This window comes from Paramacrobiotus metropolitanus, unplaced genomic scaffold (assembly GCF_019649055.1).
Source record: "Paramacrobiotus metropolitanus isolate TYO unplaced genomic scaffold, Prichtersi_v1.0 Parri_scaffold0000173, whole genome shotgun sequence".
NCBI classification, from domain to species: Eukaryota; Metazoa; Tardigrada; class Eutardigrada; order Parachela; family Macrobiotidae; genus Paramacrobiotus; species Paramacrobiotus metropolitanus.
Genome location: NW_026570393.1, coordinates 168505 through 181675, shown reverse-complemented (window position 1 = coordinate 181675; position 13171 = coordinate 168505). Strand labels below are relative to the sequence as shown.

Here is a 13171-nt window from a genome sequence, read left to right as displayed (position 1 = left end):
CACGGAGCAGCCAATGCCATTGACGACAATACTTCCCTTTGGCCTAACAATACGATACCATACGAGTTCTCAAGAAAGCAGTTCGCAACTATGAGTAAGGAGGAAGTTAAGTAATGTCATTTGCCTACAGCTGTTAGCTGTGCATTGTATCGTATTTATTTGATACCTGTTTTGCACTATTGCCCGCGTTAGTGTCGGCAGTTACATGGGTCCTTATGCAACTTGTCGATTTTGTTGTGTCCATAAGAGTAAAAAAGTGTCCAGTAACTCCAGTAAGCACAGAGTAATACTATAGAGTATACGGATGACAAAAACATGCCGACAAACATATCTTAGGTTCAAGTGAAGTGCAAATAATTCTGGAGTCAATGGACATTATCAGTCACCTCACCGGATACTGCATCAAGTTCATTCGACGGACATCCGAGAGTGATTACATCTCTTTCCAGAAAGGCCTACAGTCAGTGGATGAGTGGAAGCCGTACAACAGCTACTCGAGTAGCTTTTGTTACACTGCATTTTTTACTGCAGATGCATGTCCAACATCGGCAGAATGGGTGGAAAGCAGTTTGTCACCTACGCACCTGGTTGCTTAAAGAAACATGGAGACGTACAGCACGAGCTGATGCACGTTATGGGATTCTTTCATGAGCATTCTCGCCAAGATAGAGATCACCACATTAAAATCATCTGGGATAACATCGCCAGCGGTACGGCATATACAAGAACAATTTGATTACTCTTGTCGAGAATTTCATAGCGTCTGTTTTACCCGGCCCTTAATTTATAACTTAAGTTATAGGAGACCGTGAACAATTTACTCAGCATGCTGGAAATACTTACGATCTTCCATACGACTACGAATCGATTCTGCACTATAAATACAATGCTTTTGCAAAGGATGCGGAGATTCCAACGATTGTTCCTTCAAGGAAGCGAGCTAAGATTGGTCAGAATGACAACCTCAGTCCACTGGACATAGCTAGAATTCACCGGCGATTTGGATGCTCACCAGCGGCTGCCGTTAACTTTGCAGGTATTAATAAGAGATCATTCAAAGGTCACAATCACAGTCACTTTTAAAGCCGCGGACGAGCACGACCTTGAACCTTTAGGGTAAAACTAAATTCTGTAAAAAACAACTTGTTTCAGGTTTGACACAATTTAAATTGAGCGACGACAAGCCGACAAATTGTAACGGTAAGCGGTGTTACGTGGAGCCTTATGGGCGCCCACGTACCTTCGACGGCGAAACAGCGGCGAACCCGGATTGAGGCTTTTTGCCGAAATCTAACTCGCGCACCGTGGCGCAGCAAACACCAGACTAATGAGATCGGATCCTACAGCCAGCACAGCTGTGCTGTAGATCCGTCAAAACACCGCAGAAATGTGTGGGATGAAATCCCCAGAACAGCGAAACACAACAGCGAATGGCCAATCAAGAAAGCGGAGCTATCGGCCTTCACAACGGTGTTCGTAAACAAATTCTGGTAATAAAACCCGCACTACTTCGGTCGGAAATATTTCTGAAACATTTCGAAGCAAAGTAGCGAACAACGACAGACGAAACTTAATAGCGCATTTTGAAATTCCTTCGGTAAATGTATTAAGTGAGCTGTTGGCAAAAACAGATAGCAGCAGCCGCTGTTTTGCCGCGTTATGATCTATTGACCAGTGCGCAAAGCCAGTTCATCTAAAGCAAAAATGAAACTGTGGCTGTCGTTGAATTATTAGAGATCGACATGCCGAAACTGGAGGCCACAATGGAACCGCTTCCACAATTTTCCCAAGAGCCTATGACTCTAGAAGAATGTGCTTTACAGTTTTACCGCAAACTGCTTTGCAGTCGGATATTCGCCTTCAAACTGCACTTTTACACAAGGCGTTGATATCAACTGCGGCAAGGCAGAAACCTCGGTGCAGCTTCATGAAATGTCCAACTCGATGTCGGCATTTCCGCTTAGAGCAGTTCGAATCAGTATGTTTGATGGAGAACAAATTCAGTACCACAGTTTCGCTCCGATTCGAAAACGGGTCGTCCTATTTAAACTGTACAACTGCACACCCAACGCCACACAGGAAGCTGCCTCAAATGCATTTTGTAAATTTGTTATCATTTTCACTTATTAACTGCTATGATTTGGAAATCCGGCAAGCTGACTTCAGCTCGTCATACAGCCTAAAGGTTATTCTCTTCAGCAATACAACGGTTAAAAATTTGGAAAAACACACATTTGCAGATCTTCCTGCGCTGACACTTTTGTCATTGGAGTTTAATCTGAACGACCTAAATACGTTTAGTGTTTCTTTGCGCGAATATCTGAAAAGACTTCATTGTGATTGCGAATTCGCATGGTTTCGACAATGGTGGAGTCGAAACTGGCGGTTGCTGCGACGGGCTTCTGACAGTGAAATCTACAGAATTCCATATTCTTGGAGGAACGGTGACATGCAAACGGAAGATGTATACCTGCCGATCGATTGTGCAGCAGCGCAGTTTCCGACTGGTCCAGCATTTGTTGATCACAGCCAAATATGAGTTTTCCATCAACGCGCCAGAAGGTAAGTTTCGTATAAACTCGCTCACGCCATGTATGTAGGTTGTTTTGTTTCAAAACCATTCCGCGTTGTGAAAAGCATTTATATTTCCCCCAAAAGTTGGCTTACAGCCGACACAGGAACACAAACATAAAAATTTTTTATAAAAAGCGCCAGTGTTTCTTCGAGTACTAATCCAATCATCATTTGCATTTTTTAAAGATTCTGTGAAAAGAGAATCTTGCGGAGAAGATGATGCGGCATCCAGTGAATCTTTCATTTTCAGCATGGAACCAATGACATTTGACCAGTGCAGATTGCAGTTTACCGCAAATTGCTGGCCACCTACCGCGACGAAAACAAACTGCACAATGTACAAATCTTTGGATATTTCTTGCCTTAACCAGGCACGGTCAGAAGAAATTATGCAAATAACGACCGCAATGGCCAAAACACCGCCGCGTGCAACTAGGTTAGATATCTGTGGAGGGCATCAGATATCATTCGACAATATGGCTCCGGTGCGGAGACAAATAGTCGCCTGCAATATATGGAATTGCGCATTCACTAACGTTCAGCCCACTCGGAAACTGGGCGAGTTGCGCTTTCCTAGCCTTCTTGTGTTTCAGCTAGCTAATTTTACAACATGGATATCAAAAGGACGACTTCAAATACTCACGAAAGTTGAGGATAATCGATCTTATAAATTGCACAATCCGTAGCCTGGGAGAGGGCACCTTCACAAATTTACCGTCACTGCGTATTCTTGCGCTGGAGGATGGAATCGCAAAAATGTGGACTTTCAATCAAGACGTCAAAAATTACTTAAATCGCCTGCATTGCAGTTGTGACTTTGCCTCTTTTCGACAATGGAGGAGCAGTAATAAAGCCTTAATGAATCACAGTGAGAGCGGTCAAGTTTTCAATACCAACGGTGCCTGGAAAAGTAGTGCATACACACGAAATGAAGTTTATTTACCCATCAACTGCGCTACAAAACCGTTTCCATCTGGAATGGCTGACATCAACAATTTCCAGATCGAATTCTCGCTCAACGATGAGAAGGACTGCTAAACTTCTTTAAAATTTCCGGTGGCACGAACAATTCTGATACCATCGGGAAATTTTAACCGTTACGTGAATCTTTGCTTTTCGTACGACGCAGTGTTAATGGAGTAAATCCATGATTATTATTTTTATTTTCAGTAATTCTAGTTGCTGTATTATCGACGTATCATTGTATTATCCTGTCTCGGCTCAAATGGCACCGATAGTAGGGAATGCCGGAAAGATTCTTCGGATTAGCAAAATTAACGGTTACAGGTGCGTTGCTGCTGCCTATCACGATAACCTATGGTTTGCTCTAAGTTTCCTAAAGGCAGAAGACGAAGATTTACACAATCAGGTAGCCTGTTATCCGGTAACGTAGTGGCCGTGCGCTTTGTTTGCTATCATGTCCGGAAAATCACCGACCAGACTTGGTGTGTCTGCTCTTATGTCGTCATAATAATAAAGCTCGTACAAACGTAATCTTAGCTCTCAACTTCCAACGAGTTTGCACCCTGTCTTTTGGCAACACCATCATTGGCTCGTCGGTTGCTCTTACATTACTTCCATGAAATAGTTACTTCGCTTTATTCTAACCTTTTGTATGGTCTTAGTTGTTTACAAATTTCCCAAATTTTTTAACACAGTCACAACAATTCGGCTCATCGACACTATGTCGACTAACACTGCGTCCACCGTCACAGGGTCGGCTTCCAGACGTCGACCGTCAGGAAGGCAAAAGCTGAAGAAACTTACGATAACTAAAGAATCTTAAGAAAACTCAGACGGCTGAGCAAAACGCTAGCTCGACTTTGTAACGGGCCGACATCCATATCTGTTTGGCTTCGTGGCCGTCGACGAAATGGCGTGCCACCAGCTAATTCGCGGTTTATTGGCGGAACTTAGCGCATTTCTATATTATATGCTCAACGTCAAATTAATTATATAATTGTCGTGAGTGTATTGTTGCTAGAATGATAAGATGCTACCGACAACATGTAAAAAACATCGGCAAACAGTACCGCCTGCACATATCATGTGAACAAACCATACCGGTACGAGTACCCTTGACAGCCGCGCAGTAGATGAGATCACTGTGATTGCAACTTTAATAGCAGGCTGTGGCTTGTGAACGCCGCAAAATTGATATAGATGTGCAAACTCCGGGATCCGCGGAGATCCCGTGGATGGTCTTCGCAGGATCAAATTCTTTATTCTTAAGTATCACTGGCACTAGCTGAGCAATCGCTAGCTTTGCGACTTATTTCTTTTTCCACACTCGGCTTAATTGACAAGAAATTTGTCCCTTTGCGACGTCCCGCTTTTGTATTCATTTTTGTCACGACTTATTTGTAGTTTTGCTTCCCGTGAATGTTTTGAATGTGCAGTTAGCTTGGAATTGGGATATTTGGTATATTGCCTTTATTACGAGTATTCTTCTTCGCTTAGTTCACTTTAAGTGTACGGAAATTGATGCCGTGAATTTGTTTTAATAATGCTGATTTTCGATAGCAACGACTAAATTGTTAATGAGCGTACAGACTGTGTACTCATAGATGCAAGTACCCTCCTGCAAAAGATGGGAACTAACTAATTAAATTTTGTGGATTCTTTCTTTGAAGAAAACATTTCTCTGATGTGCTAATTGCAGTTTTTATTTGAAAAATTTGTTCGGTAATTATAAATGGATTTGTCGATTACCGACTTTAGCACAAGTGGCTTCCATTAAGACTCTACAATACACTCACTTTCACAATTATCACCCACACCGCCCGCGGCCAAACCAGGCCCCGTCAATCACGCCGCAAAAGACAAAAAAGATGCATTTTCCACACTTTCTGCACATTCTTTCTTCTTTTTCTACCTCGCACCAATCATGACACCTGTTGTGCCAGCTTACATGCAATAAATTTCCTGGTGAAAAACGCGCACATTGAAAGAAAAACTCACACTACCACAATCTGTTAAACCGTTGTGTGTATTGCAGCGACATGTGTTACCTAACCAGTCAACAGTAAGTAGCAATAGCTCCCCGCTTAATGCCATACAGCGTGATCGATGTGCAGTCTGCAAATAATTTTGCAACACACACCATGTACCGCGTGATTTATGGAGCACTTCTTCATTCTGCAATTAATCACAAAATCCGCTATAATTAATTATCACCATTAATTTCTCTAAATGGAGGTGGAGACGGCGACCAATGAGCGGCCGCGGTGGCGACAGTTTCTCTGGCGCTGCCTGGATGGGTTCATTTGCATTTTTATCCTGGCGCCACTGGTGGTGCTGTATTGGCGGGGGAGTTTTCAGTTGCTGGATTATTATGTGTATCCCCGTTATCCACACCCTTATTACCCAGTCGTTCCGGATTCGACGGGATTAAAAATCAGCGGGGCCATTACACTGGTGATCGGGATTTGTGGGACGATTGTCGCCAATGTCCTGCAGACGATATTGCATCAGCGCATCCACGAGAAGCGGCGGGGCGTTTTACAGTTATTTCTCAAACGGATTTATACGTACACTTTTGGGTGGATTATTGTCTGCCACTGGCGAGGTGAGCAACGACACAAATAAACAGATAAACTGCCCATATTAAATCAGTAAAGGGCGAATTTATTTCTATTTAATTTCGCGCATTTTGCACAATTTTCGGCAGCGTGTTTACTTTGTTATCGTCTGGTGCATGCTTTCAACCAGATAATCCGAACTGCTGTGCCGGCCTTTATCGCCGGCGTTATTTGGTTTTATTGACATTTTTATCTGTTGTGTCCTTGTACATAATCGATGGACTATGATAAGGAAACAGCGATGCAAATGCAAATGATTGCTAACTTGCTTTATTTCGTAGGTGTTTTCCGCGTATGGGATGGATTCACCGGTACAGATGTGTTCAGCGGTATCTACTGTTTTTCTTCGGGCGTTATTCTGCTGATCCTGCTAAAAAGCTTTCGGAATGTCGTCGCACCGCCCTTGGTTACCGTATCCGATTTCGATAAGAACTATTTCTTCATTAAGACGCGTTTTCGAAGAAAGGTACGTTACAATACCGGAATGTAGCACCGCATAAAGTATTTTAGTAGCAAAATATCAGGTAAGTATTTTTGTCAGAAAATTAAAAAAAACTTATTGCGGTTCTTTACAGGGTTAATTTTAAATAAGGCTCACAGGAAAATTTAAATTATCGTACATACCGGTATTTTCCGATATTAGTGACTTTGGATGCACTCGTAGTAAAAACTCCAACGCATGCGTCAATAACGTCTGTTTATGCCCATTCATATGGACGATTTACTCATCTATCAACTCAGCGTGTAATGACACTGCGCTTTAAATTTAAACAATAAGCCGCACTCTTTGAAAAGTCGAACAAAAGGCACGCTTGCCTGAGAACGCGAAATTAAAATCTTAATTTTTCGAGAAAGGTATCAATGGTTGTGATTGACTGAGCATGTACAATCACGCTGACTCACTCCTCTATTGATTATGTAGCCGTGGGGCGCCGCGTACTTCCTGGACACCATCTTCTCCATTGTGGTGCCGGGCTCACTGGTGGCCTTTGTGTGGCGCGGTCAGTGGTCCATTCTCGATCATGTCTTCAAGCGCGACAGCATGGTGGAGTCGTTCGTCATCTCGGCGGCACTGGGTTTCGGGATCGTCGTCATGCTGTTTGCCCTGCAAGATCAAGCCGGGAAGGTGTCGGCTGCAATGGAGCGCCGCGGCTGGACATGGGCCAAGATCGCTTTCGAGGATTTATTCTTTTATATAGCGGCGCTGGGAGCGGTGAATATATGGCGATCTATTTGGGGATTATGCGACGAATTGCTTTTGAAAGGTCAATGGGCGCTGAGCAACTGGGTGTGCCATATTGTCGGTGGTTTTGGAACTATGTTGTTGTAAGAACAACCGCCTTTTTTTACGATCCTAAATATGTTGGAAATTTAACGGTAAAACTTTTTTAGGTTGCATGGAAATTCTGTGTTAGTGCGGGATGTACAAATCGACGGAGAGTATCCCAACGGAGAAGGCTGTCGATTTTTCTCCAAGAGTCTAACGTTCTTTGAAAACGTACGTACTTGTCCATAATGTAAAATCAGATTTTACTACAACAAATTTTTTCTTAAACCTTTATTTTTCGGCTTTCTCGGGGCATTTACCTGTAGTCCGTACACTGTAGTTTTATTTTCCTTGATTTTGATATTTCACTCCAAACCAAGCAGATTTTTTGTTCAAACTCAGCCTTGTTGTTTGCAGAGAGCCGATAAGCAGAAACGCAAACAGCAACAGACCAACGGTATTCCCGCCGAAATACCGGATATATCGACGGCAGCAGTTGATGAGAAGCCGGTTAAAATCTACCGAAAACTTCCTGCTGCGAAACCGGCTGATGTGGGCGTTCAAAGTGACCAGCTGGAGCACCTGTTATCGGGAAACAGAGTTCGAGACATTCCGACCATTGAAATCACGCAGTATGAAGACAGAAGACCCAGTATACGAAGGCTGAGTGTTTAAAGGAATTTACACACAAACTGGACTCAGAAACTGGATACAAATCGTAGTTATGTTATGTATTATGTTAGTGTACGGTGAATTCTGGCATGATGTGTGGTCAATTACTTTACATGATTACGTCGTCGCAGATCTGTGTCTTATGGAAAGCCTAGAGTACAGAAATAAATTTGCAACAATCAGACTTTTGTGTAATCAGGTTATCACGCCAATAATACAAAATTAATATTTGTTGGCAAATATTGTATATCTATATTATGCGTACCACTGCTACCAAGAAGAGAGATTCAGTTTTGACCAAAAACGTCTTTGGACAGAAGCACCCGGAAGATAAAATTGATCCATGATGTCTGGAACAGTGTCGCATAAGTGTGTCGTATAAAAGGTCTGCTCCGCTGCTGTTTCACAGATTTCACAGTGCAGTTAGAATTCCCATCACAAGGCGGCCCTGAAAAAGCTGCGGTTGAATAGAACAAAATTATAAAATTCAACTATGTACAATACTCTGTATTTTACAAAGTGCATAGGTATAGTACCGTTTATGTACAGTACATTGTAAATAATTGTTGCGTGGATGACAAAGTATTTAGGCAAATGAAGCTGCTTGCAGTGTATTGGTTGCTGTTTGTTGTTTGTTGTTTAATCAGCTTAATGTCTACAACAATCAGGAAACCCTGCACAAGGTGGTAGACTAACACAGAAGAATAGACTTTCATATGAAAGCCTTACATAGAAAGAAACTGTACTGCCTTTAATAAGTATCGTGTCAGAAGTACAAACGTAGTACTAAAAAAAACATTTATAACAGAAACACTTCCTCAATGCTATCCTGCTCGGGAATTGTACCCATTACACAAATCGCATTCCCCCGTTGTATCTGTATAGAAAGTCGCTGTTTAAAAAACTCTTTCGCACGTTTCTGGCCTGTGGCGGTTGCGATACCGCATCCAACCTTTTCCACAAGCCTTTTTGTTCCATCTCCCCACGGTCCGTAAATTTCTAATGCTGCCGCCATGAAATTATACCGTGGTTGCAGTCAGCTGTGTTTCGTCAGCTTCGCTCTTTCGGTGTGTTCAGCTGCGGCCCCGGCGTTCATTGAGGTGCGATCGATATATGATGCAGCGAGCGTGTCCACGCAAGTGACGAAAGAAACTACAACAACAATGCAGCAGAGAACTACAATAAACAACGATGATCAGCATGCACAATACGTTTTGTCCAGTTTAATTCCGTCCATTTAACACGCTCCAAGCTACAGTCAAAGCAGCTAATGCTCGAGTAGGATTCTTTCGGAAGTTTTATCTCGTTCCACAGTTGCGTCATGAGGAACGCGAAGCTCCTTTCACTTAGGAATGTCTCTCCATCGAAGTTGTCGTTGCAGTTGCTTCCAACGCGTACGGATGCTCGTCCAGCGTTGTCACTTAACGTGTTCTACCTGCAACAAAATCAGAAGCAGCAGCACGTTTCTCGCGTAACCTGAAGAACGTCTCACCATACGCAAACAGCCAAACACCATTTTATACGTTAGCAGCAACGATTTACGAACTCGGCAGTGTAACAGTGATTTATAACCTGTTAGCCGTAGCGTCTCAGGGTATTCAAAACTGCAAGGTGCTGAGCGAATCGTTTTGAGAAATCGATATTGGCAATCTTCCAGAAGGTCAACTAACAGCTTCTGTTGGCAGAAAGCAACAGTGCTGCCGTAATCAGCGATTGGTTTTACCAGCCCATCGTACAGCCTTCTGCGCGCAGCAGTGTTCTGGTAGGGAAACAGTGCCTTCAGGTAACGGGTACGTTTCTTAATACGGCCGGCTAGGTTTTCACTATGACACTTCCAGGTTAGTTGGCGGTCGAGATAGATGCCTAGGTATTTCGTCTCTTCAGCGATTGGTATGCCTTCTCCGTTTATGAAGTACATATCACTTTGCAATTTGGCGCGCTTTTTCGAAAAACGGATATGAGCTGACTTTTTGGGATTAAATTTCAAACGATGATCTGCGGCATATTTCGAAACAATATCTAAGGCCGACTGAAAACTTTGTTCGCCGTGTACTGATTGTACCTTTGTAAGGACACATACATCGTCGCGAAAACAAATACTTCACAGTCACTTGGTAACCCCTCAATATCATTCATGATGCAGAGGAACATCGGCGGGCTAACCATCGATCCCTGAGGAACACCGCTAGTCACACTCTTCATTGAAGAAATCTTTCCGTTTACGATCACTGCTTGAGTGCGGCCTTGTAAATAATTTTCCAGCAGCTCAGTTACGTTTTCGTGCACATTTAAGTTACGCAGTTTCATTACTACAGTCTGGTTGCAAAACTAACTAGTATAGAAGGTCGTAACCGCCCTTAGAGCAAGCGAGCGAGCGTGTAAGATTTTTATTTGTGAAAAATCCTTTGGGTAAAAAAAAACAGCAGTAAGCATTACTGGGTCTGTCTAATCGCTTCCAGCTGTTGCATATGCTGTGAACATGACAGTAATCAGTTCACATCAAACATACTGCGTATGTCGGTCATGGCACAGCTTTCAGAACAAGCCTGCGGTAGTTGTTTGTGCACTTTTTCATCGAGTATTTGTTGTCTAGTCTGAATAAGTAAGAAGTTTGCTGCTAATTTTGGTAAGAACATACAGCGAAAGGTTACACCTGATCACAAATTTTGGTAGGCAGTGGACAATCGTCTGTTTGTGATGGGCTAAAACTACTAATATGTCTTCGGTTGAGTTAACTTCATTACGCTTTCAAAAAGCTCTATTCCTTGCGTTACAATGATCTTTCTTCTTTCTAATTTGAGCTGTGACAGAAAGCGCAAATCATGCCAACATTAAATCAATGATGACTGTCACATGCGTTCCCGATAACCACTCCACAAAAATATTTGTACTTAGTCGTAAGGCGGGTGAGCACACGCTGTTTGGAAGGTAAAACATTCGTCGTTCAGTGAAATCCGTAACGCGGGAAATGCCACAATTACCAGTGACAATATCCGACATCCGCCTGTAGAAACGTGGCCAACTGCGCTGCCATTTATTCAGCAGCAAAATCGGCTGTTGCTAAACAGATGTGACACCAAATGCTTGCCTAGCCATTCAAGCCGGGGGTGAGTCTTAGCCAGCCCAAAGCCTGCTGAAAGGCAATATCGGCTTATGGCTTGTGGATGATTGACGTTTGTAGTGGAAAAGCAGTTCAGAATAAATATTTTGCACTTTCAGACTGGAAAGTTTTCCATCTAACGTAAACAGCAGTCGTTCAAAAGAGGATTTTTAAATAAAATCCTGTCAAACCAATGCCTTAGTAGAGAAAACCGCTGTCGGCTGCTTGACTGTGGATGGTGCGGAGCGGTGGTAGTATGTCGTATCCCGTTGATCTGGCAGAACTCGTTGAACTTGTCGACGGTGAACTGTGACCCGTTGTGGGATAAGATGTCTTCGCACAGCCCGTATCGACAGAACAGGTGTTACAGCGCATCGATGACCTGCTCCACCGTGGTGCAGCGCACGTGGATCACTTCAAACGACTTTGAATAGGCGTCCACCACCAGGAAGTACATTTTCCCATTCACTGGGCCAGCGAAGTCGATGTGGAAGCGTTTCCACGAATGCTCGCTGGCCGTCCACTGCTGTAGTGGTACTTTGGGGGGGGGGGGTTCTTCGCGTTTATCGAGCACATGCGACAGTTCGAAGCCAGCTCTTCGATTTTGCTGTCGATGTTTGGCCACCACATGTGTCCCCGTGCTTCTGCATTCTTTGCCCGATTCCTGCATGCGTCTCATGCAGGTACTGCATGAGGTACATGCAGTAGGTGCAGTAGGTTTATGCAGGTACATGCAGTAGCTGGCTGCGCAGTGGCGGTGGGATGACGGTGCGAAATCCGACAAGGATGCAGCCGTTTACGACGCTTATCTCCAACCTGCGCCTGTGGTATGGAGGATGCTGCTCGTCCACTTAGTTGGGCCATCCGATCTACACAAACCTTGCCACTTTGTCAATAATTAGCCTATTTCAGATTGCATACGGTAAAGGCTCCGTACATAGAATCGCACGGTGTCTGATAAGCAGTACGGTGGCAGGATGAAAACTGCTTCAGATCTTTGTGCGGTTCCAATTTGGTCAAGTACAGCAACGAAAAAATTAATCGAGTCGAGTGCGCGCGAGGACGTGACCACCCTGCTAACGGTCGGCGGTCTGAGTGCTCAAAAAAGATCCACGGGCAGCATACGCTGGCCTGTCATTCACTCATGTGTCTGAGCCGTTGCAAGCATCCGCTTAAGGCAGATAGTTTTTACGCGTCACCGCACGACGCTAGGTTACAGCTGCTAACGTCGCGAACGGACGTAAAACTACCCGGAACCAAAGGTTCCACATGGAACCGGAGCCGAAACTAACATAAACCGTGCAATCTGAAATAGGCTATTGCTTCCTATTTTGCTGGACTCGATATAACGACCGTCCTTTCCAATAATGAAGCCCAGGTATTTGACCGACTCGACATCAACTAACACTTTGACATCTTGACAGTAAACCCGTTCGCATCCAGCCGTTCTAAAACACCATTCAGGTTGCGGTTGTGTTCCGTTTCGTTCTTCCCTTTCACAATTATGTCGTCAAAGAAGACTGCGTAACCTGAAGATTCCTGAAAAACAATTTCCATCTTCTGTTGAAAAATGGACGGCGCTGATGCGACCCCGAAAGGCAGGCGATTGTAATGAAAAAGTCCCTTGTGCATATTGATTACCACAAGGTGGCGGCTCTCTTGATCCATCGGGATCTGCGTGTAAGCGTCTTTTAGGTCAATCTTGAAAAAGCGCGTGCCGCCGTTTTGCGCAGCGAAAAGCTCGTCTGGATGCGGCAGTGGATAACGGTGAAGGTCCAATGCGTCACTGAGACCGGTGCTAAGGTCAGCGCATGTGCACACCTCGCCGCTAACCTTCTTCAGCACGGACACGATAGGAGCTGCCCATACGTCTTAGTCGACCGGACTAATGACGCTTAAGGACTGTAGCCGCTCCAACTCCTTCTCGACGGCTTCCCGCCCGGGAAAACGGGACTGTCTGCGCTTTGCAGAAACGCG

General features: G+C 44.1%; 2 protein-coding genes across 2 annotated transcripts; both read left to right on the top strand.

Annotated features, from left to right (window-relative positions):
- LOC129600368 (zinc metalloproteinase nas-6-like) lies at nucleotides 1-3985 on the top strand. Its single transcript, XM_055498859.1, has 7 exons — nucleotides 1-94; nucleotides 337-460; nucleotides 532-710; nucleotides 803-1036; nucleotides 1153-1200; nucleotides 1735-2562; nucleotides 2761-3985. Exons 1-6 carry the CDS (start codon nucleotides 91-93, stop codon nucleotides 1887-1889), a joined length of 744 nt encoding a protein of 247 aa, XP_055354834.1. The 5' UTR covers nucleotides 1-90; the 3' UTR covers nucleotides 1890-2562; nucleotides 2761-3985.
- Nucleotides 3986-5476: 1491 nt separating this feature from the next.
- Nucleotides 5477-8240, top strand: LOC129600361 (uncharacterized). Its single transcript, XM_055498846.1, has 5 exons — nucleotides 5477-6142; nucleotides 6437-6621; nucleotides 7078-7481; nucleotides 7548-7653; nucleotides 7840-8240. The coding sequence occupies exons 1-5, from the start codon at nucleotides 5767-5769 to the stop codon at nucleotides 8095-8097; spliced, it is 1329 nt and encodes a 442-aa protein (XP_055354821.1). The 5' UTR covers nucleotides 5477-5766; the 3' UTR covers nucleotides 8098-8240.
- The last annotated feature ends 4931 nt before the right edge of the window (nucleotides 8241-13171 follow it).